The 23,890-nt window shown below is 37.0% G+C and overlaps 1 protein-coding gene across 5 annotated transcripts in view; it reads right to left on the reverse strand.

Annotated features, from left to right (window-relative positions):
• diaph3 (diaphanous-related formin 3) overlaps positions 1 to 23,890 on the reverse strand; it is a 161,551-nt gene that overhangs the window by 119,220 nt on the left and 18,441 nt on the right. For all 5 annotated transcript variants that reach the window (XM_087839718.1, XM_087839711.1, XM_087839696.1 and 2 more), the window contains 12 exons: positions 22,694 to 22,768; positions 22,518 to 22,587; positions 21,016 to 21,152; positions 20,539 to 20,644; positions 17,608 to 17,718; positions 17,021 to 17,139; positions 16,648 to 16,764; positions 10,420 to 10,538; positions 10,272 to 10,336; positions 9,785 to 9,889; positions 8,060 to 8,377; positions 6,909 to 7,023 (listed from right to left, as the gene is read on the reverse strand). In XM_087839718.1, coding sequence (XP_087695844.1) covers positions 6,909 to 7,023; positions 8,060 to 8,377; positions 9,785 to 9,889; positions 10,272 to 10,336; positions 10,420 to 10,538; positions 16,648 to 16,764; positions 17,021 to 17,139; positions 17,608 to 17,718; positions 20,539 to 20,644; positions 21,016 to 21,152; positions 22,518 to 22,587; positions 22,694 to 22,768 — 1,457 coding nt within the window. The remainder of the gene's footprint in view (positions 1 to 6,908; positions 7,024 to 8,059; positions 8,378 to 9,784; positions 9,890 to 10,271; positions 10,337 to 10,419; positions 10,539 to 16,647; positions 16,765 to 17,020; positions 17,140 to 17,607; positions 17,719 to 20,538; positions 20,645 to 21,015; positions 21,153 to 22,517; positions 22,588 to 22,693; positions 22,769 to 23,890) is intronic.

Genomic DNA, 23,890 nt, shown 5'->3' on the forward strand with positions numbered 1-23,890 from the left:
GAATAAGGTTAATCTGTCATTTTAAAGGACAAAGACCCCATAATTACATTCATCATCTGCACTGGGAACATCCCAAACTGGAAGCTATCATATCATTGGAGACCTCGTCCATGCTGGGTCTACCTGAGACCTCTGGGTCATGTCCCACACATAAAATGGAGAACCAGTTCTGCTACACTTCAAGCCCCAGTGCAAACAGCAATGACCATCCTGGGAGCGAGGAACCTGCGGAGGTGACTGTCCAACTCTTGGCTGGAAAATCTGCTTGCCCAAGGTGTTACCTCTGTTCCTGAACCATAGGCAGGAAGGTAGCAGCTGCTAGCTCCTCCGGTCACATAACACCATTCCATGAGTACAGCATGTAGCAAACTGCATCTACTGTATAGCTACATTTCGTGTGCATTTAGCTGTAGTTGCTTTTAGTCACTTCCTGTCCCTATGCAATGATAGTAAGAGCTTGGTTCACATTACCAAGAAAAATTCTCAGTGGGTGCTGGTCTCCACCAAAGCTTTGTCAAATATTCTGTTCATAATATTTATAGAATTTATATGTGCAGCCAAGATGTGGAGGAAGTCTCTGATTTTTGCAGATGATGTGGTTCTGTTGGCTTCATCGGGCGCTGACCTCCAGCTTGCACTGGTGCAGTTTGCAGCTGATTATGACACTTCAGGAATGAGAATTAGAATCTCCAAGTCTGAGGCCATGAGTCTCAGCTGGAAAAGGATGGTGCACCTACTCCAAGGCAAGGATAAGCTGCTGCCCCAAGTGTTTTAGTATCTCAGGATCTTGTTCATAAGTGAGGGGAGAGTGGCACAGGAGACTGACAGACTGGTGCAGCATCTACTATAATGCAGACACTACACCAGTCTGTTGTAGTGAAATAAAGTATAAAAGTGAAGCTGTCTAACTACAGATCAATTTATTTTCCTACCCTCACGTGACAACCCAAATAATGTTAAATTAAAATTAAATTAAATTACCAAAAACTACCATAAAGGATTTTAAATAAGCTTTTAAGCAATAACAAAAATATTTTTCTATTTCATGAATAATTAATGCAATCCAATCATTTGCTTTAATAATGAGACAAAAAAAATGCTATTTCAATTTCTTCTCATAGTAAATTATTCATCCATGTATGTTAAATGTGTTAATGTGACTGCTGAAAAAAAAAAAAACACAATCGCATTGTTGGAATATAAATTGGTACAAGAAGTATCTCGTCAAAAAAACAAAAACAAATAGTGATGCCTTTTTCATTTTCAGCAGTTACTACAGGTTTTAAAGTCAGAAAAAACAAGCTTACTGAGACAGAGATGCTCAGACTATGGTTTGCATCCCATCTATTTTGCACATTGAATAATGTAACAAAGAATTCATCTTTGGCATTGGATTAAATTTAGTAGAATGGTACTGAACTCCTAAACCACTTTTTTTTTTTTTTTCTTTTTACAGGACTTGTACATACTACATGTTGTAGATATGTCTCTACTAAAAACAATCCAATTCTCGAAGAAAAGTGAACATAAAGTACTGTATTTTTCAGACTATAAGGCACACTTAAAATCCTTTAATTTTCTCAAAAATCGACAGTGCGCCTTATAATCCGGTGCGCCTTATGTATGAATTCTGGTTGTGCTTACTGACCTCAAACCAATTGTATGTGATACACAACGCTCAAAAATCTGTCAAAAAATGTTTTAGCACAACTTTGGTAAGCTACAAAGCCACACCACTTTGATGGATTGCCGGAGCATTACGGCTACGGCTTTAACGGAGTTAGAAGTTAGCAGGAAGTTAGCTCGCTAGTTTCCACCCCAACATGATATATCATGTTCTGTCTGAGAGATTTCTGAACAAATTTTGTAGGGTTACTGAAGTTGGGCTAGCTGGTATATAATGATATGCTGTGTGATTGCTAGCGACACAGCTAAGTTAGTATAACATAAACATAATCAAGCTGGAGCATGAATGCTAACTTTTTTCCACTCGATAAAAGTTAACGTGAGGGTTCCCGATGGTTAAGAACAAATGCAATCGCATGGCAGGATGCTGTAAATGGACCAAACTTCAGTCAGGAGAACAACTGAGATAATCCATCCACAATACGAGGTTAGTCATTAATATACTGCAACAACATGGGAATAGAGCAGCTGCAAGAGAATTCAACATTAATGAATCAATGGTACGGAAGTGAAGGAAGCAAGAAGAATGAGTTGAGTAAAGTTTGACTTATCTGACTGTTTTGTTTCACTTAATGCTCCTTATAATCTGGTGCGCCTTACGATCCGAAAAATAGGTTCAATGATACGGTGCTGCCACAAATTCAACTTTGCTATATTATACACAAAATTAACAACACATTTAAAAGTATACTAAAATCCCCACTTAAAAACTGTTTTGAATTGTAGTTTGAAACCAACACGTAGGTATTTTCTCATGTTAATTATGTCCAGTTTTACTTAGCCCCCTCTGTAATTAAATCCTAGAAGGTGGTAATGATTTTACTAGTGACAGCTCTGGGCTTGTCAGAATTGTTTGGTTCTCCTCAGTTTGCATTTGTCAAAATTACATATATGAAACTGGAAAACAGCCTCTAAAAAAGCAGAAGCAAAAATAACCACTTGGTTGACAAAACATGAAATTTAAGGACTAATGTAGAGGAAAGTCTTCCAACCGGCGATTACAATCTCCCTCCCTCTTTTGCAAGTTAGTGCAGATGTCCACTGCTATAGTACCATAAAACTTTACAGATTAAAAAATATATATAAAAATACCTCAAGCTCAACAGGATTATTTTTCTGATGTTCTGAAGAGCACTTTACAGGCAAAAACATCAATGTATCTGCACTATTCTTTGCGAGTCCACTAATAAAGAGTTATTTTGGCTGAGTCAATAAACAGAAAACAGATCTTGACAAGCTAAGTCACTAACTAGTGACACTATAATCAAGTAAAGGCCAACCATCCAAATAGAAAACTATAGCTAGGATGAATGTAATGTTAATGTTATGAAAGTTAAAATATGAACTAAGACAATGAAAAAAACCTTCTACCTTGGGGGAAGACCTAGATGAATAGAGCCTTCGAAATGCTTTCAAGATAAATCAACATCCACAAGAAATCACAAGAGTTATTAATTTATTACATTCTTAGAACCCATCTACCATGCACACCAGGCTGTCTCCTGTGCTTAATTCTGCTTTATGATTATTGCATTACACTACAGGCATAACCTTACAAACATTAAAGTAACATGTTGCCTCAGTTGTGTTCCTCGCTGGAGTTTTTTCATTAATTTTTATTGATTAAGTCAGCATATTTGCATCATTTATCTAAGAAAATAAAGAGCATATATGCATTTGTCTGTTTCTTGCTTTTTATACCAACTGTTCATAAACACAGAGAGCACACAAAAAGCAGTCGCAAATAGTTATATTTTCTTTAAGCACCGGCTCGAGCACCGTTTAAGCACCGGCACCGTTTCAAAAGTACCGGTTTGGTACTGGTATCGGATAAAACCTAAACGATACCCATCCCTACTGGAGAGATGCTCAGGATCAAAGGAATGTCTTGATCCTACTGCTTGAACCAAGACTGTACACATTTAAGAACATAATGACAACATTCAACAATTAGACTTATCACACAAAAAATCTTGGAAAAAGACCATCACAGCTGTATTTTCAGCAGACATTCTCTGGTTAATCAAGTATAAACTACAAAAACAAAAAAATAAAAAAAATGAATGTCTAAAAAAAAAAAAAAATACCGATACCCATCCCTACTCTCCAGCCACTCTGTGCTGGGGGAGATTTTATTGCAGAAACATCCTATCTGAAAGATCTGTTTCTTGTGATGTTGCTTCCTGCTTTTATGACCCTTTTGGTCAGCAGGAGGACACACACACACACGTTCTTGCATATGCATACACGTGCACACACATACACACACACATAGTGCCTTGTCTTTGTAACCAAGGGGGGTTTTACAGAGGAGGTGCTGTGTTGTGTATTGTGTGAACTGTAACAGTTTGTCAATAAATAGCTGCGAGGGAAGCTGCTCTTTGAAGGATTTTGGGCTGGAGACAGGTTAGGAGCGTGAGCTCCAAGAGCTGGTCCTTGACCAAAAACTTCCCTTGCTAGCAAGTAAAAGATGTTCGTCTTGTTTTTGTCGTTAACGAGAATAAGTCTCTAAACTAGCGGGCCTTGTGGAAACACAGACCCAACAGTGTGGATGACAGGAATTGTCTTAGAAAACTACTAAGAGGAATAAACATCACCAAAAAAAAAAAAAAAAGAGGAAGTTTCAAGAAATATGAATCCATATTTAATGAGGCAAACTGAGTGAATACTGTTTCACATTGTGTCCCGTTTAATGTTTAATGCTGATCCAGATGCTGCTGCTCTTAAGTGAGATGAAACATGATGCTACACGGCTGTGTTAATAAGAAAACAAACCCACAAGCACGTACACATGTAAGTTCACTTGATGACCCGCGCTAGTGGTAGCAGCTGGGTCCGATTGCACAACCTACCAGTCATCCTGCTCCTACAACCTCCACTGGGACTGGGAAAAACCGTGAGGAGAACAACCTTTCAAATGATGAGAAAGACAAATGTTTCTTTCTCACCAAATCTAAAATGCATTACCCGTTAACAGTAACAAACCAAGCAGTTGGAACGGCACAGAGCTGAACCGCCTTTGCGTGCCTGCCCATAAGATGAGGCATGTATTTCATGAAAGCTGGAAAATAAAATTCTGTGAAAATGTGCAGACGCAAGGTCATTAACCTAACAGGAAAGTACAATGTCTTCAGGTGAACATCCCTCCTGTGCCATCCCCAAAGAACACCTGTTGGACTGTCTGTCTACCTGTTTGCCCTTTAGATCTGCCTCCATTATTCAACACTTTGACTATAGGGAGCTAGGGTTGCATTGGTGTGTAAGGGAGGGAGAAGGGGGCACTGTGCCTTGAGAGGAACGCCATAGAGTTGTGACAGGTAGATAACACCTGGATGAATAATTCAAATTGGCGTAAGCTAGCTGAAGCAGTGACAAGACAAGAAAGAAAACACAAGACGTGAATAAATCATCAGTGAAGGGACTAATAAATGAAACACCGGGGAGGGATAACATCTCTTGCTACCTCCTACTCAAGCTTTAATCATTCCAACAACCTTGTACATGAATATTCCAGATATAACCAGCTACACTAATGTCTTAGGCAGTAAGAGTATGGTGTTTTATTATGCAATATCACCACTAAAATAGTCACCAAAATACAAAACAGTGTGATTCCACAAGGAGTGCTAGTACTGAAACTTTTAAAAAAGAAGAAAATAGTCACTGCACAAGCAGTCCATTTAAATAGAGGAAAGAATCATTTCTATAAAACCAGTAATACTGTGATAATAATATTATTTTGATCCACATATTTCCCCAGCACATTAAAGTACTTTCTCAGGATAGGACTGGCTAAACAAACGATCCATACGTGTGAGTTGGTATGACAACTCACACGTATGGAGTATGTAACTGTTTCAGGAGTCAGTGGCTTGAAGCTACCATTTATGGGAATTTGCCTAAGTCAGAATGCAGCTTTCATGTGTTGGCACTGGTGCTTCAGTTGGTCTAAATCTCAGTGGAAGCAATTTTGCAATGAGGGACATAAAACAACAAATAATGTCCCAAGAGTTTAATCGACTTCCAGGCAACAGATTGAAGCAACTAACAACAGCTATCCCCGATGAGACCTGGTATTAAATACATTAGAGGGTTACCTAGGCAACGAGTGTCTAGAAAACCCGCCAGTGACCATGAATGGGTTCCAATGTGGCCGAAGATTCGGATAGTGGGCTCCACCTGGTCCATAAAGCTGTTCATGACCAGGCCGAGGTCAGACTATAGTCAGCCCTCTATTTTCTTTTTATTTTATATTTACTAATTATTAATTGATTGTTGTTGTTTAACCATTTATATTTTCTGTTGCTTTTCAGCTAAATTATTCTGTATCTAAAAAAAGACCATTTCTTTTAAGGTTCAATGATTGCACAATGCTTATAAACCCAGAGTAATACTGCTGAAGTATCTTAATTAAGACAATCTTAATTATTACTTTTACCATCCAGCTGAGACAAGAAGACTGAAGAAAAAGTGAAGTAGAACGTTTAAAGCAGTGCTGAACACAAACTAATGTACACAACTGTCTAGACGAGTGAACTGAATAGACGAGTGTGGAAAATTTCTAAAAAAAAGTCAAAGAACAACAAAGAAATATTATGTAATAAAAAGTTTAATAATGTATTACACACAAATGCTTAACTGTGTGAAAACATCTGTTTATGAAGGATGTTCTGTCCCAAGTAAAAGATTAAAAATGGTTCATAATAATTTAGTGATAAAAATGTCATATTTCAACTGTGGTAGTTAAAAAAGAGAGTCATTTAGTTAAAAATATATTCTATACAGTCAGCATTAGTTTTTCTGTATCTTATTTTGAAGGAGTAATATGTGTTCGCAATGCATTGTGGGAAGCAGAAGCTGCAGTCAGTTGGGAAAAAAACATGGTACAGAAAACCTGCCTGTGTTTAAACTTCATCTCCTGTGGCCTGAATCTTTATATACACCATCGAAAGCAATGGCTTTTCACTCAGCACTTTCATCGAGTTATTCAAGCCACAATTGTAGAAGATTGTAAGCCGTCGAGAAGACCATAATAAAGGAGCAAGACGCTCAGTTTCCTAGCTCATGAAAATTGAATTTGGCTTGCTGTTGACCTGCGTTAACATACACAGTGTATCCAACACGTAGCTATAACAGTATAAAGGATAACCAAGCCTTCTCAGAATACAATGCACCACCTTGACAGATGGAAAAAGTGCATTAAAAAGTAGATTGAGTCTTACCTGTTCTCTGTGATCCAAAAGTAAGAGCAACTCTGTTGAGCAGATCTGGCTTTGCATACTGGTCCTCATCAACCCGCACCCAAAAACAGCCCTCTGACATTTCTTGGGGACGAATCTTAAAATATACAGCCATAATTTAACATCTTTAATTAACCAGTTAGGGCTTGACAGAGAAATATAAAGATTACTTAATTATTTATTAGTCACATTAAAGCCTCGAGATATAGTTTCCCATCAAGACTGACACCAAATGTTATAAATAAATAACAATAAGCACGCCACCAGGTATTTGCATTTCTTTCCAGATTAATATAAAGTACAGTATTCCCATTACTCAATGAAATAGTTTTCCTCCTTGGAACAATAACATAAAGTCAGCTGTATTTTTGTATGTCCACCAAAGCCAAACCTTTCAAGTTCTTGTTATATGATTAAGAAATGAAGAATGGTCAAATTAACACCATGAAACTCTGGTGCAGATGTGGATCACCTTGTTTAAAATTGCAAGACAGGGCACTGACCTTAGCAAAGATACCCTTACTAAGTGCCATTCTATTAGGAAAGTGATAAATGAGTGTCACTGCATTAGGACTGCTGTTTGTGGGCAACAGTTGGAAGTTAAACTCTTATTAATGAGAAAGCTTTACAACAGCTTTGTCCCAAACACAGCCATATGCAAGGGTCTTCCACAGCTGCAGGACAGGTTCTCCACATGTCCTACAAGAATGTTCTCTGTAAATTTCAAACATCTGGTTTAATTTGCTGAACATCTGTACTGTTGTAAATCTGACATTAAATTATTAATCAAACCACAAACTAACATCGCTGGTGGTGTGAACTAATATTGCTTTGCGGATAACAACATCTGTATTAGTACCACAGAGGCTGCTCTGACAATAGCATCTGATCATCTGTTATTTTCAATTATTTCTGGCTTGGCACAAAGTGAGAAAGTTGTTGTTTAATTCTCAGAGAAACACCTGTACTTAGCAGGAGCTGCCAATAAACATCAGGAACAAAGTAGAGGGCCTCTACATGGCCTAAATTTTAGTTTCTTCTTTCAAAGTTTTTGAAATACTTCATTTTTCATAATGTAACATACACTACGGTGCATTGTACCAACTGTAGTATGTTACATCTGTGAGTCTTACCTTGGACCAGTTCAGGCGCTTCATGGAGGTTTCAGGCTTGAATTCTTTCTTTGGCCTGAGGCCATAAGGCAGAGTGTGGTGGGTAGGTGAGCCTAGACCACCCCCAAATCCAAGAGGGGGTGGTGGGGGAGCACCAAATGGAGGAGGCATTCCAGGTGGTGGAGGTGGTGCAGGACAACCAGGTAATGGAGGCGGAGGGGGAGGTGGTGGTGGAACTGGCCCAAGAGATGCTGGAGCAGGAATTGGAACCCCAGATGGGATTGTTGAAGAAGATGATGCCTGTCCAGCATTGCCCGGCCCCACAGGTACAGCTCCAAACTGAAAATTCAAGCAAAAGAAAATTCAGCTATAGAAGTAGAAATAAACACACACATGTGCACGCACACACACACATGCACGCACACACACATGCACGCACAGACCTGAAGCAGTTTTGAATTGAACAGTAAACTGTAGCCTGGAATTTAAAAAATTATACTTGAAATACAACATCATCAATTAAATTTTCAAAACAGGAGCACAATGCTAAGCTACCTTGAAGCAAGGTAATGAACAAGGCTGATGATACGACATCTCAATCAGCCATTCCCAGAGTTCATCATTTAGGGCTCCATGCTATTGCACTTAGCTTCCAACTTGAAATGTATTTTCTGCAGAATGAACGTATTTTTTTTATTTATTTATTTTTTTAAATATCACGTGGCAGTGAAATCACATGTCAAAGAAAAACGACTTATTGGAGAGACCAAAAGCAAAACAAAATGTGCTTATACACCATGTTCTGTATTCTTTCCTGTGTAATACCTCTACTCTGGTATGGATACCAGAGCTGTACTCTTTCAACCATTCAGTAAAGGCCAAATGCTCAGAAAGGGTCCAGATTCTGTTAAGATCATACACACAATGATGTTTTGTCAAAAATACAAAAAAAACAGAAATGCTGTAACTGGCCCTACAAGCTTTGTAAATTGTATCATATAGAGCAAATGGCTTATTGATCCATGCACCAGTTTTAGATTAAAGACGCAGACTAAAGGTCAGCCCTGGGCTCTTATTCTGCGTCTGCAGGGAAGAACACCTTTGCTGAATTAACAAGCACGAGTGAAAGTCTGTTTGGTGGGAGCGAGACTGATACAGGCATCGTCAAAGACAAAGAGACAAAGTATGTATGCATGCACCTGCACCGGTTAAATGTACCATCACCATTTGAACCAAGGCAGTATTTGAGTATTCATCCTGTGTTTGCTCACTCAAATTGAAAAATTATCATGGAAAAAAAGGAAGTTCTTTTCCTCTCTCTGAGTGTGTAGTTATCTTGCAGTGCCAGGGTGTAGGAGTAACTCTCTGGAGTGTTGTGGTATGGGAAGGGGGGGCTGAAGGGGTTGTCAGAATAAATTGCTTTTAGAACAATTTCCTCTTATGGGATAGAGATCAGAGAATTAGAAATGGCCAACATGGAGGACTGGTCAGTATTCCTATTAGACTTAGTGTCAGCTAGCCAGTAGAGCAGCCTCTATGTCAAACCAAACGGCAGGCTCCAGTGAATAAAACCCCCACCCTATGCCGCAACCCTAAATAACAAGAACATCTCATCACTGGAAAGTAAGAAAAGAAAGTTGAATTGCATTTCCATGCAATATTCAAGGGATTTTAATTAGTAATCCAATCCAACATTTTCTTACATCTCACATCCCCTTTCGAATAAAAAGAAATGTACAAAAATACCTGGGACCTGAAGGCCTGTAGCTCTGCTTGGAGTTCAGCTATTTTTTCTTCACACTTGACCAGCTGAGCTTGTGCCTCCTGTCTGCTTAGAAACTCCTCATCAAACTGAAAAAAGAGCACCAAATATCCAGTTTATTCAACCAAGCACACATAATACTGACTTGGAATATAACTTGAAATTAGCTGATTTCAGCTAATGGTAGAAACCGATACAATTACACTGCTACATTACAATAAAACATTGTTTTATTATATCTCACTTTAAAATGAATTTTGTGTATTTTAAGGTCAGTCTGGTCATTATTCCACAGCAAGATGTCACAGTTGCCAACTGATGTTTACAAAAACCTATATGGTTGTTATTCCTATGGCCTCATTATATTTAGCTTTTTAGAAGAGTTTGTGTTTCATTAGTACCTTATTTTATACAACACATTAGTTTAAATGTCAGCATGCTATATTTTTGCTTCTTTTTGTCATTACTTGCCTTCTGTGCCAGTTCCGAAGCTCGTTGTTCATATTCATCTATTCGAGATTTATCCACGCACACCTCTGAAAAACAAAAAACAACTAGTCAGAAATTATCAGTGCTCTACTGAAGAAAAAAAAAGTAATTTAAAAATTGTGCAACTTGCCTAATAGGTGGCTAAAGTCGACATCGAGGCGTTTGCGATAACTGAAATCTGGGTCAGTGCCACTACGGTGGAGCACAATTTGAGAAACACATTCCTCAATGATCTTAAAGTACTGTGGCCTGCAAGCGAAGATAAATGAGACAAAAAGTGTAGAGAGATAGTTAGAAACATACAACTGTCTTTGAGCCACAGGCACAGGCTTTAAAGCAATTTTAATCTTTTATTTAACCAGGCAAACCATTAAGAACAAACTGGTCTTCACAATAGTGGCCTGATAATGGCAAAGAAACCTTAGTGACAAAATTTACACTCGCTTTTCTCCGCTGTAATAAAATTAACAATTTAAGTCACTCCTGGTAGCTGCATTTAAATGACATCAAATACTATGCATGGCTATCCACTGTGTTTACGCTACGTTACCTGCAGATGACATCAGGTTGCTGCAAGGTATCCGCATACAGTTCTACAAACATTACGCAGGATATCATATTACAGGAAATCGTTTCTGTCTTCAGTCTTTTCCAACTTTCCTTATTGTAAAAATGCCGTTTCATCTTTTATTCATGACATGCTTAATGGTCTGAATAATACAATACAATTTATACCATTTATGACTCAAAGTACAGCAGACAAGTTAAATAAAATTGCCATCTCCCTCTGCAAACTTGTGGTATCAGATGTTCATGTTGTGTGACTTTGCACCACTCACACAACAATTTGCTGGCAAAGACTTCTTTTGATTATCGCTGATGTTCAGAGCTTTAAGGCTAGCGATGCTATTAGTTGGAAATTGATTACAATTTATTAACACAAAATATAATCTCTATTTAATACTGAAATTTTATGCACTGCATTGCTACACACAAGAAACAGTGAGCAAAGACACTCTGTGCTTAAGGCCTAATGCTTTCCGCTTACTGTTGTACTTTAAATAAGGCCTGGGACTGCAAAAACAACTAATTGTATTTGTTAGTTTTAATCTGTTTAGTGTATGCAGGAAGAACATGGCTAGCAAAAAGATACGGGAAATGTGCCCGACATCTTTTACAGTTACTGTATTATATCAGAGATAGTTTAATATACTAACAGACGGCACTAAACTAATTAGCATATTAGCATATTACTGAGTTGTTTTTTCTTATTGTTTTTCAAGTAATAGGTAAAATTTGAAAACAACTCACAAAAAAAAAATCACAACGTGGTACACTTTACATGCACAAGCATATAATTACTGTAATTAACACTAATTAATGGAAATTATAAATTTTTCAATTTGGAGGGAAAAAAATATGCACACAGATACCTTAATGCAGAGAATAACTACATAATTCCCAGTTTGGCCCCTTTTGATTTTTATTTAATAATTAAACTAATAGTGGTGTATCAGATGTCTCGCAATATATCAAATATTGAAAACCTATGCCAACAGGAAATGGAAGTACTGTAAGGAAGGAGAAAATTTATCATAATTTTATTTATTTAAAATTCTGCCCCTCCCTTTGCTTTTAGGAGAGTGGTAATGAGTTTGCTTACATGCATGTGTCCATATATACCACAAATTTGGTATTCACTGAAGCAATATTTAAGCTTTCTGTAGAACAGGGAATCAACTGTGTTGTTTGTGGAGACAGTAAATTCCTAAAGTGAGGTAGATGCTAATGTTACACAGGTCCCTGTTACAAGACCCTTTGGGTTCCTTCAAACCTAGCGCCTTAATAAAAGCACTGTTTTGATGATAATATCAGCAAACGCTGAGTAATTGCATTTAAACTGTTTCATATGGCTCTGCTGGACACACTGATCACAAAATAACCAGGGCCAAGCCTCAATAAGCAGAAGGAAATAATATAATAACAACAGATGACATGCAACGCTGGGAGGCACAGTGCTATTGTGAGTTAAAGATAAAGTGAATGTTTGATCTTCTCATTATCTTACAATGATCCCGCTGAGAGTCCTAATCCCTTCTACACCAAATCATTAACTAATACTTTGATACTTACAAACAGTGATTAATCAGGGATATTGGTTTCCACCTCTTCCTAAAACAATGCAGAGACTGCATCTCATAATACCATGCATATGATTCGAAACATGAGCTACACAATGGAATCACTGAATGAATGCAGACAAAAACATGAACAAAAAGAATTCCAATAACTAAAACCAGTGCAGTTCATCAGAGGGACCACATTCAGACAATGCCTAATCTGCTACTAAGGACAATCAACAATGCAAGACAAATTTCTTAAGCAAACCCAGTACACATATTTAACAGAAATACTATAAGCTAATGGAGCCTTAACCACTAAACTACAGGGAGAAATATGTTCATTCCATTAAGCTACAGTTTTTAAACAGTCCTCACAATACTGATGTTAAATTATAAGATGACTTAGAGTGAATTCATGTTCTAGATAAAAACAAAATCAAAGAATAATGTATTATTTTTTTATGGTCAATTTTTAGTACTTTTTCCTGATGAATAATTTAAAACATAAGTCAATTATTATAACTGCTAGTTGTTATTAGAGATGGACCGATACATATCGTTCCGATATTGACCTAAATTACTGGATCGGATATCGGAGAGAAATAAAAAATGTAATCCGATCCGAAGTATCACAAAATCACCTCACAAAACGCGCTACCTGGCGTAACCCAGCTCAGCGCATCAGAGCAGTATGTGTCACGTGATAGAGCGGCTGTTGTCTGCGAGACCTGTCGGCGGTCTGGTGGAGCCTTTGGAGCCTCGCTATGCTTCCAAACCGCGTCATTTCATCTCAGAGAAAACTATCTTAGAGAAGTAAAGCAAGTGTGTAAGTGCATGTCTGAATGTTTGCATAGTATTTCCACGTTAAGCTTAACAACTGATATATGGAGCCACAGCTGGACTGGCCGTCGGAGTTCCATATTGATGTGAAAAGGTAGCAACTTGTTCCATACTTCAAGTAGAATGAAAAAACAAACAAACAAACAAACAAAAACAAAAATACAAAGCTGGAGTTATTCTGTCTTTGCTGCAAAGCTGACTCTTCTCTCATTCTCTCCCCTCCCTCTCCTGTTGCTACTTCAATCATGAAACTGATCAATGACCAGCTGATTGTTTTTTCTGTCGCAAGTCCCGTCTTTCTTGTTTGTTTATCGCCCACTTTGCGCCAGAAAGAGGAGACCAGTGGATAAACAACAGCAGCACGTTTAAGCTTGATAAGCTGTTGTTAGAATTGATTTAATATTAATTTTTAGTTTCAGCTGATGTTTGCTGGAGCCATGGCTGTAAAAGCTGCTGGTCATGATATCTGTTTGGATATGTGGTAAGAGGGAAACATGAAAATGAATCCAGGAGATGTTCTTACTGAATCATCAGAGCTGAACAATGATGGAGAAACAGGATTACATTTTAAGTGACATGAATGAGTTGAAGGGAAGTTATGAACGGTTTCTGAGAGACAAATAACACCAGGATCTTTTTTTTTACGTAGCTGATGGCTGGTAACTGTGCAGGGGCGGGTCTAGCAAAGTTTTGCCAGGGGGCCAGGTAGGGCATAAGCAGGGAAAGGGGGGCACAAAAAAATACTTTTCTTTGTTATTTCATTTAAAATGACTAACTTTTAATAAATAATTATCTGAATCTTACAACCAAAGTTTTCATCTGATTAAATGTATAGAAATCCATTATTGTATATATACTATTGTATACTATTATGTATTATGTATACTATTAAGTCTAATATACACACTAGTAAGCTATAGTACTTTTTCCTGTGGGAAGGTACCAGCTGTGCAGTCTGCAGTTCTGTTGAAGAAAGATGTTGAATCTACCTACTTATTGTAGAAAAATAATTGATTTCTGTGCATTTTTTACACGTGCATTAAATTAAAGTTGATTGCGTCAATTAAGCATCACGAGGCGGGGGGTGGTTCCCTATTTTTTTTTTTTTTTTTTTTTTTTTTTGGCGGGAGTTAGCAACCCTATTAGTTAGGTTGTTTAATATTTCTGCTAAGTACTCTTTAAAATACCAGAATAGGGAGGATGGTGTAGGTTTAAGTTTGTTAGATTGATCAGTGTAGCTGAACTATAAAATATTTTGGGTGCAGTGTATTTTTTTCATACAGGTATAAAAGAATAGCTTTAGTGTTTTGTTTTTTAAAACTTGAGTTTGAACTTATACAAAATGCAGCAAGATATTTATAAAAAACAGTTTTATTGATTACAAAATACTCTATATCAGATTCATATCGGTATCGGCAGATATCCAAATTTATCATATCAGTATCGGTATCGGACATAAAAAAGTGGTATCGTGCCATCTCTAGTTGTTATGTGTAATGTTCTGCCTTTATATTAAATTAGAGAATAGAAGCTGAAGTTCCATATCTCAGACAAATGAACAAATGAAAATAAAGAAACATCAAATTCTCGATTTCAAGTATAGATGGTGATAGTATTATAAAAAATAACTTTTTGTCCTCATCTTTTATGCTAACCATAGCTGTGTAGCTAACGATCCCGTAGCACATCATTACATACCCGGTAGCCCAACTTCTGTAACCCTACAAACATCACTACTGTTTAGTTTTCAGTCTTCATTTATGTTGGAAGGAGCTGTACGTTTAAATTTTTCAGAAATCTCTCAATCAGAACATGGTATATTATTTAATCTTTTGGGAGACTTCCCGCATACCACTAGAGGGAACCCACGCACCACCAGTGGTACGCATACCACAGTTTGATAAGATAGCTGATCTCACGGTATAGCTGACATCAATTGGATATCTTTTCTTATTGTAATCACTGAAAATTAAAGTAAACAGAGCCTGTCCTGGATGTATCATGGCTGAACAGTTTAGAGTTTAATTTGAGTTTAATTTAGAGTTTAACCCCTTCAAAAACAAATAAAAACAAAATAAGAAATCACAGAGCTAGCATTTTCAAATCATCTAAATCTCATAGGTTTGTTTTTTTGTTTGTTTGTTTTTATAATGCAAATACAGTATGTCCCATATTATTATTATTTGTCTGAAAAAATCCTTTAAAAAAAACAACAACACAAAAAAGTTGGGCCTGGGAAAGTTGCCTAGTTTAAAAACCCATGCTAACATACCTGGCTAAACATTTCACAGCTCATTAGATTCAGTGGGGATAAAAACATCCTACAGAAACGCAGCTTTTCAAAAGCAGGGATGGGCAAGGGTTCAACACTCAGTGAAAGACTGTGTAGGCAGCTAGTTAACCAACAGAACAGTACTTCTCAAACTAACAACTGAAAGACATTGGGGGCCTCATTCTCTCAGTTTCAGTTCATGATGCACTGTCTATGTAGAACTCTAAATTTTATATATACTGATTTACAAATCGTTGATTTTAGGTTTTCTCCTCTCTTCTTACCATTTTTTTAAGATGGCTTCAACTCTGGCTTGTAACTCTAGACAGTTACATCCCTGCAACAGGGAGCAACAGTGTATGTTTTTAATGTATGAAATATTTGTGAATGGTTAATGATGTTTAGCAAAGTGATGGCAGTCACAGAAGCACCAGTGCTTAAATAAAAAAAATGTATATATTAAAAAAAATAATAATCAGACAGAGCTAGAGAAGAGCACCAAAAAGGTGTTGTTTTTTGGCAGGTGATGCATTTTGTATTTTTCAGACTAAAGCTCCATCTTTTGATCAAGCCAAGTCAGACCCAACAGCAAGAGAACCAACATAAAATAAGCCTTTGAAAAGCACCATTAATAGGAGATGAGAAATGCTCTGTAGCAATGGCTTCTGTAGATGGCTTAGAGATGAAAGAGAAAGCATTCTCTTTGTTAACCAATGTCATTGAGAGGGTTTAAGGCGGCAAGAGCTAGACCTCCAGAAAGCATAAGCTCTTCAACAGTGTACATCATTAACAATGTTCAAAACTGCTTAGACCCTGAGATGTGCGTGCATTTAGGTAATGTGTGACATGAAAATGCAGTCAGAATACAGTCTAGAGACTGTAAATTACATTACTATACTCTGCTTTTTTTTTTTTAAGAAAACTAATAGGGCAAACAAATAAACCTGATTAGTGAACAAATACATATAAATAAAAACTACTAAGGACAATTATAAGTATACAAGTAAACATGTAGTCTAAATAAGGAAACATATTTAGTTGATTCATTTAACTGAGAAGTAGAGCATTACTCGATTCATTAAACTGTGTGTGTGTGTGTGCATGTGTTTGTGTTGATTTTTACCTGATCAAGTAGTCATTTCGTATAAGCATGAGGTGCTGCAGTATAGAGAGGAAATATGGCTCTGCACTGCTGTCCTTTACCATGCTCTGCACAATACTGAATATATCACCTGCATCAGTGCAGCGAGTCAAGGATTTGTACTTCAATGTCAACAGTGCAATTTCACGTAAAAAAGAAGGTAATGAAATAAAAGTAAATGTAAGAAATATGTTTTGACCCTAATTTACACTTTTGTTTGCATAATATCAGAAATAATTTACCTTAACTGGATCCCATGAATGTCTCATAAGAAAATTAGGCACAATTACAAGACACAAACACTGAATCGTAAATCCAAATTGCATGTACCTTTTTATAATAAAGACAAGGATATTCAAGCTCACTCTTAATGTCTTCCAGTCTGTGAGAGAACTCCATCATGTCCTCTTCTTTGTGCTCCTCAAATACCTTGAGCTGAATGTCAAGGGCCTCATTCCTGATGACTAGCAGTTGCTACATAAGGATCAAGGTGCAAAAAGAAGGTGCATAAAGAATTACGCAAAATTAATTAGTGAGGAAAGCTCAAGATCATTTACTAAACTCAAGTAAAGACGAGGAGCTCGTCCTAACTGTGATTATTTACAGGTGTGGGCACCAGCGTTTTACTTTCATTTATTATTTTCTCATTTTGCTGGCAACAACAACACTGCTTACAAAAGTTAAACACGTTAGCTAGATGGAATAAAAGCCAGAAGGAAGATTATTAGCCGAGACACTAGAAACTTTATTGGTTTCTGGCTGTCGCACAGACAGAGGACGTGCAAACTCTCCTCTGTGTTTCATGAATTATTTGCTGGAGTAAAACGACGATATTTCACTGAAGTGGACAACTCATTTTAATATTAATGCAAGGTGAGTCTGAGTTTATATTGTGTTCGTCTGTGTGTGTGTTTGTGTGTGGTGGTTATATGTTTTGCTTACCGGCAATATCTCTTTCAGGCCACAGCGCATAAATTCATTTCTAATGTGCAGCCTGAAGTCCAGCTCATCAGGGGATGTTACTAGTGCATTGATGAGCTGCATGCATGCCACCTGCAACATGGGGGTACACAGAACAAAGAGAGTGTGAGAGAAGGGAAGAGAGCAGAGTGAGAGAAAGAACCAAAGAAAGAGATGATGGACTTTTTTTCCAGAAGATGATGAAAAGCGTGCTGGCATGCATTCTAAATGAGCCATGTCCCTTGGAAGCAAAGGACCATAACTAATGCATGTCTATTTTCTCCAGTCACCAACTGGGGGGTGGGGGCTGATTTTAATATTAATGTAACAACTGCAGCCCCATATACACACATACACACACAACTAACCAACTGTCAATTTAAGGGCAAACTTGCTGTTTTGAAAGCAGTTTTTCACTCCCCTCTGAGTTTGGTTTATTACACAGGGACAGCTGCATTGTGTGACTCTTCAACTACCCAGGCAAAGATAAACAGAAAAATCAATTATTGACCAGTATGGCAATCCATTCATGTGTGAAAAGACAATATGGCAATGCTAGATATTCAGGTGATGTTTAATTTGATGGCACACTCTCATCTTTGGTACTCAATTTACTAATACCTGTCACCAAAGAGCCTCTTTAATATTGTAACGCTACTGATGTTACAAAGTATCACAGCACCTTTGTATTGCCTGCCGATAAGTCACCAACACAATCACAGGTCCCCACCCACACTGAGTGCCAGATTTGGCTTTGTGGATTTTAGTAAAGTTCAAGCTGAAGGGTCATCTTTTGACATAGCACAAGCTGCATATGGTACTTACAGAATGCTATTTCCAAGGAGCATAACAAATACAGCAGGAGCTCCGGAAAAGGTGTATCACTGCACAAAGCGATGAAGGGCCTAGTGGTTAAAATTAAATCATGTAGTTTTTACTTTAAATGGTCATGGAACTCTTATCACACCTCGTACATTACTTCAGCTTTATATTTGAGATAACAAATAAGACAAATATGAAGACATTGAGATAGGAGTATTAAGAGACAATACTGGTATCCTCAATTTTAGTATTTATGGTTTAAAAAACGTTCCCTAGGCTGACACTATGAATAAAAGTACCGAAATAGAACAGAAAGCCTGTAGCCACACATTTCAATGCTTAGGATAAAAGTGTCTATGCTTTAATAATGCATGGGGTTAAAGGGGATTTGTGCTGTCTATTAGACAGTCGAGGTAATAACAAAGCATCAATAAAACACAACAAAGTACAAAGGGCAATGTTTGTTTGGCCACAGATGAGTTCTGTGTATTTAATATCCTTGTGTAAAGTAAATTCTACCTTCTAGTGCACTGGAAAAAAAATCCTGCTTGTTATTTTTCCCCACTTCCTTTCTATAAATACCTCATTTTAAATTCCAGTGTCTGCCCTTCCCTCACCAACTATTGATTCCTTACTTCTTTTTTTTTTTCTTTTGGTGAGAACTGGTCAAAGGTAATTATACAGTAAACTGAATGCGAATGCTATTTGGTACCTATCACAAGGTACTACAAACAAAAACCAAATTCTTATTCCAATAATATGAAAAAGATGATTTAAGCTTCATTATGTGTGCCTCAATTATTGCTCATGTTATGGGGAGCTCTGTTTAACAGTCACACTATATAAATGTTTTAAAGGGACAAGAAGTTTCCATAATTTAAATGATTACATTTTAACATGCAAACCTGTGCTGTTTGAAACAGTATATATGCAATGTTTTAAGTGTGTACAACAGCTTGGAGAGTAAAGATCCAGATGATTTTATCTAAATGGAGAATGTGTAGAGGGAATACACACAATAATAAAATGGCCCGTTTTTATGTTCGTCTTTTTGTTTAAGGCAGAACATGAAAAGGGACTTGTATATTGATTAAATGAGCATGTTCTTCTACTGCTTGCTTTTATGTTTCTCGTTAACTTGTTAACTGGTATAGGGACTGTTCCTCACTTAGTCTGCCCAGCTGTCTGTAGATTTTAAGCTGATGTTTATTCAAAACAAATGGTGCAGATGAATTAGTGGGTTGAATTTTAATTTCTGACATGGCTGGTCTGAAAGCGATCATTAAAAAGTGACATCTGTACTTAACTGAAGCATCTGGCACTGACGAGTTCATGAGAAACTGAATGAACTGACTTTTTTTTTTTAATTCTCATGATGTTGCGCTTGCAAGTGGTGTTTTCTGTATTACTGCTGCTCAACATGTAGGTCTATTTGCCTCGAAAAACTAATTACATAGCATGAGATGTTTTTTTAACGATGGTGTTCACATCAAAATTGAAAATAAACAAAGTTGCTCACTTCTTTCATGCTGAAAAAACAGAACCTTCAAAAAATTCTGAGAGGGCTTTATGTAGCATTGGTGTTTATTTACTGTAACTGATTCACCAAGAATTTAATTCAATTCATCTTCATCTATAGAGCACCAAATTACAACAACAAACACATTGTTAATGCAAATGAACAATGACACTGCCTTTAATTGGAGCATGCCACTTGAGACATTTCACCCACATGAATATAGCAGCCATATTTTCCCCATAACAATTAATCAATTCTAAATAACATTAAAATACAAGCATTTTGCGTATACTAAAAGGTGAGAAATGTCTAGCTGCCTTTTTAGGTGTCACTGCGATTGGATCTGTGATTTCCAATTGCTTGACTGAAAATGAGGTGCAAATAAAAAATATGACAAAACAACAAAACAGGAATTTTATCAAACTTCACAGTGAATGTTTAAGTAACTGAGGGACCTTTGACTGGCTGTGATCTGTTGACATGGTCACGTTTTCACAGTTATTCTGTATGTAATATCAGTAAAATCTGCGGAAAACAAGGTGTCAGATGGTGGAAAAGTATTTTGCACTTACTTGTAATTGAACTGAGCGATCGCGTAGTCCTTGCACAATGGGACTGAACCTCTCAATGCCTCGCCATTCCCCCGCTGTGGTGATGGCTTCAAGGACCTTCTCCAAACTAAATGAGAACATAAAATGCATGACTGAACAGTTTGAGAGAGAAAAAATGAAGCAATGCATTCATTTTTAGGGATTTAACCATACGCTCTTTCCTATATTGTATCCAAGGTTCCTTGGAGTGCGCGAGTGACTGAATTATAAGGTAAATTACAGTGCAGTCTTTCTCTTACTGCTCTGTTAAGTTTCAGCCGTTTTATGACATTTTAGCACCATTTATTACTGTGTGCCAGTATGATTTAAACTGATAATAAAGACATGATAGTTATCCACTTTACTATTTAAGTACAGCCTAATCTAATGGAAAAACATTGTGCTTTAACATTAGAAAAAGTCAGTCAGATAGAAATGTTGAGAGAATCAATGACATACATGTTCTCTTCTCCTACAATGCAGATGGCTGACAACAGCTTTACCACATCAGTCATCATTGCAGACTGGTTGGGATCAATGGCTCTTGCCAGTAAAGCAAGACTTTTCTCCTCCCCCAGAATTCGATCCAAGCCATACTGTAATGGAATCAAAACATTATTACTCAGACATGCTGCAATTTGCCCCATTTTTGTCAACAAAAATACAAATCCACATTAAACAACAAAACCAAAGTTAAGCTCATCATATATTTTCGTGTACTTCAAATGTACCTAAATGATCAAATATTTGACTGAAGTCATAAGAATAATGTGTCCTTTTTTTTCCCTTTACAAAACAAAACAAAAAAAAAAAACAAAAAAAAAAACAGAAAACTATGTCCTACATGTCAAAATTGATATCTAATTGCATCCACAAACACACATAAACTTAAAGTGACTTTGGAACACAATTTCTCCAATAAATCTACAATTTACCGGGGAGAAAGGTTTTCTTATTATATTTATTTTGTCAAAGGGCAATTTCACAGTGTGGTAACTTTTAGTATTACATTATTATGCCACTGGTGACAGAAGACAGAAAAATCAGACAAAGGCGGAAGAAGAAAAGGCTGTAGCGACAGCTGGCAGAGAACACCTGTCTTCTTGGCATTGTAGTTACCCCACATCCCAAGACACCTCTTTAGCCGCAGAAAGGTCTGGGCTAACACAAAGGCCTATGGGTTTTTGCTGGCGTCTGGCACTTATTGAGAAGCAGGATTATATCAGACCTTGCAGCACATTTTACACTGGATATCTTTCTCCATAGGGTTTTATCTCTACATGGAAAGTTGCTGGGAGGGTTCTTATCCTCTCTGCAGCTACTGATAAACTATTAAGAAAAACAGCTGAAGCATTATGAATTATTAGTACTTGAGAAGTAAACATTTTAAATAGTTTTGGCCTGGGACATAGATCTACTGATCTTAAAAGAGATCTTTTTAATCACATAATGATTATGCCTCAATCCTAAGTTTTATCTGACATTTTATATTGCTGTGTTGATGCTCAGAATATGCTGGCATATGTCTATATGTCTGTCTGTGGGCCGATTTTGCTACAGAGCCACACCTGTGCAAGATACGATTACAAATTTTATAAGGGTAGAGCTGAGGTAAAAATTAAGGTAAAGATGGGTGTGGCTGACTCATGAGTGCAGAGCAAAGAGCTCCAAAAGTAGCAAAGCCAGACAGCCAATGACCTCTTCCAATTTTACACCCCTGTCAGTCTTTTGTATTTTTATGCATTTTTAAGTTCCGATATAAACTATTTTTGTGATATGAACATTACAGCTCAAAAGGTCATGTTTCAAAAACAATAGTGTCAGTGTAGAATCATAATATATGAATTATATTAGTTTAAAGAAACCTGATCTAAAAAAACGTACTTTTTATACCCAGCAAATATCAATCAAACAAAATAAGTGAAATAATAAAATGAAATAAAATAAGCTATTGTCAATACCTTGTTGTTCATGAAGGCTTTGAGACACTGGATGACTTTATGTTGGTTCTTTTTGTCAATTTTCTCTTGGCTATTGAAACAAGAGAGCCATAGGTCATTGTTTGCTATTAAACACTTAAAAGAATTAAATAATTAGTGAGACGGGAAAGAGTTTGAACATGAATGCATAAACTTACTGTTTCTTGAATAGCAACCTCTCCAAAATGTCTAGCAGCAGTCCAAGACCTTCATGCCCAAAGTTTTGCACCCAGCTGAAATAACAAACATGAAATCGATATCACAATAGTCCCAGACTGACAACTAACAACAATTTTATTCTCATCCACCAGACAGAAAAACAGAACTCAGTACTTTGTGTTGAAGAGAAAGGCAGTAGAGGTAAACAAGATACTGTAAAAAATAATTAAATAAAAAGGTTGCACATGCATACACTGTTATCCTCTGCTGTGTCTGAAATACATTAACACAGTAAAAGCTTTAAACACAAAATAAAGGGAAAGCCTGGCCCATTGAAACCCACAGAGAGTGGATCCAGTGACTTTCATACATTCGGCTAGAAGTGAGTAAAAGCAGACGGTGTGATTGATTGTCCCACCATTGTCCAACGTTCATGTGTGAAAATGTTTTCTACCCAAACAGGAGATTTAGGACTGACATGTCACACAGTGATTTCTCCAATCATGAGAAAAAACACCAAATGAGAGAAAATCTTCTTCTCTCTCTTCAGCAGATTTTCAGAGTCAATACCACAGCAGACTTAAGCATCTCCGATGGAGGAAAACTTTACTGAGAAACTTTTTTCCATGCCTCCTTCCCCACTTTTCTTCATTTCCATGTCAGCCTTCTGTATAAGAATGCATGTATTTTATTAGGCACATATATGATTAGCAATTAAATAAATCTGGTCTGCTCCGGAAATACTAATCAGTTAATCATTAAATTCATTCAATTTCATTAATGCGCAATACCCAAATGCCTTTGTCTTATGTAGACTGTGGCAGAAGAGTATAACATAACTCTACTGGAACAATGATGTGGATCTGACCCTATAAAGACAAAAGGCAGATGGTAACACTGCTAACACAAATGCACATGACACAAGAACGTTACTGTGTAAAACTAGCAAAGACAATGAAGAAACTGTTCATTATTTTAGGTTCTATATTGAGCGCTTTCTTCCTTTCACACCCGTAGTGGATTTATTTTCTCCAATTTAGCCGACTATCAAATTAATGCAAAGAAAACTTCACGGAGTAAACAGCAGCAAGAAAATGTTTATTTTCTTGCTGCTGTTTACTCCGTGAAGCAAGAAAATAAACATTTTCTTGCTGCTCTTTATGTGAAAGCTGATTTTAGACACATCTTATGGAGAA

The sequence above is a fragment of the Neolamprologus brichardi genome, chromosome 1 (genome assembly GCF_056152115.1).
Source record: "Neolamprologus brichardi isolate AB-2024 chromosome 1, ASM5615211v1, whole genome shotgun sequence".
NCBI lineage: Eukaryota > Metazoa > Chordata > Actinopteri > Cichliformes > Cichlidae > Neolamprologus > Neolamprologus brichardi.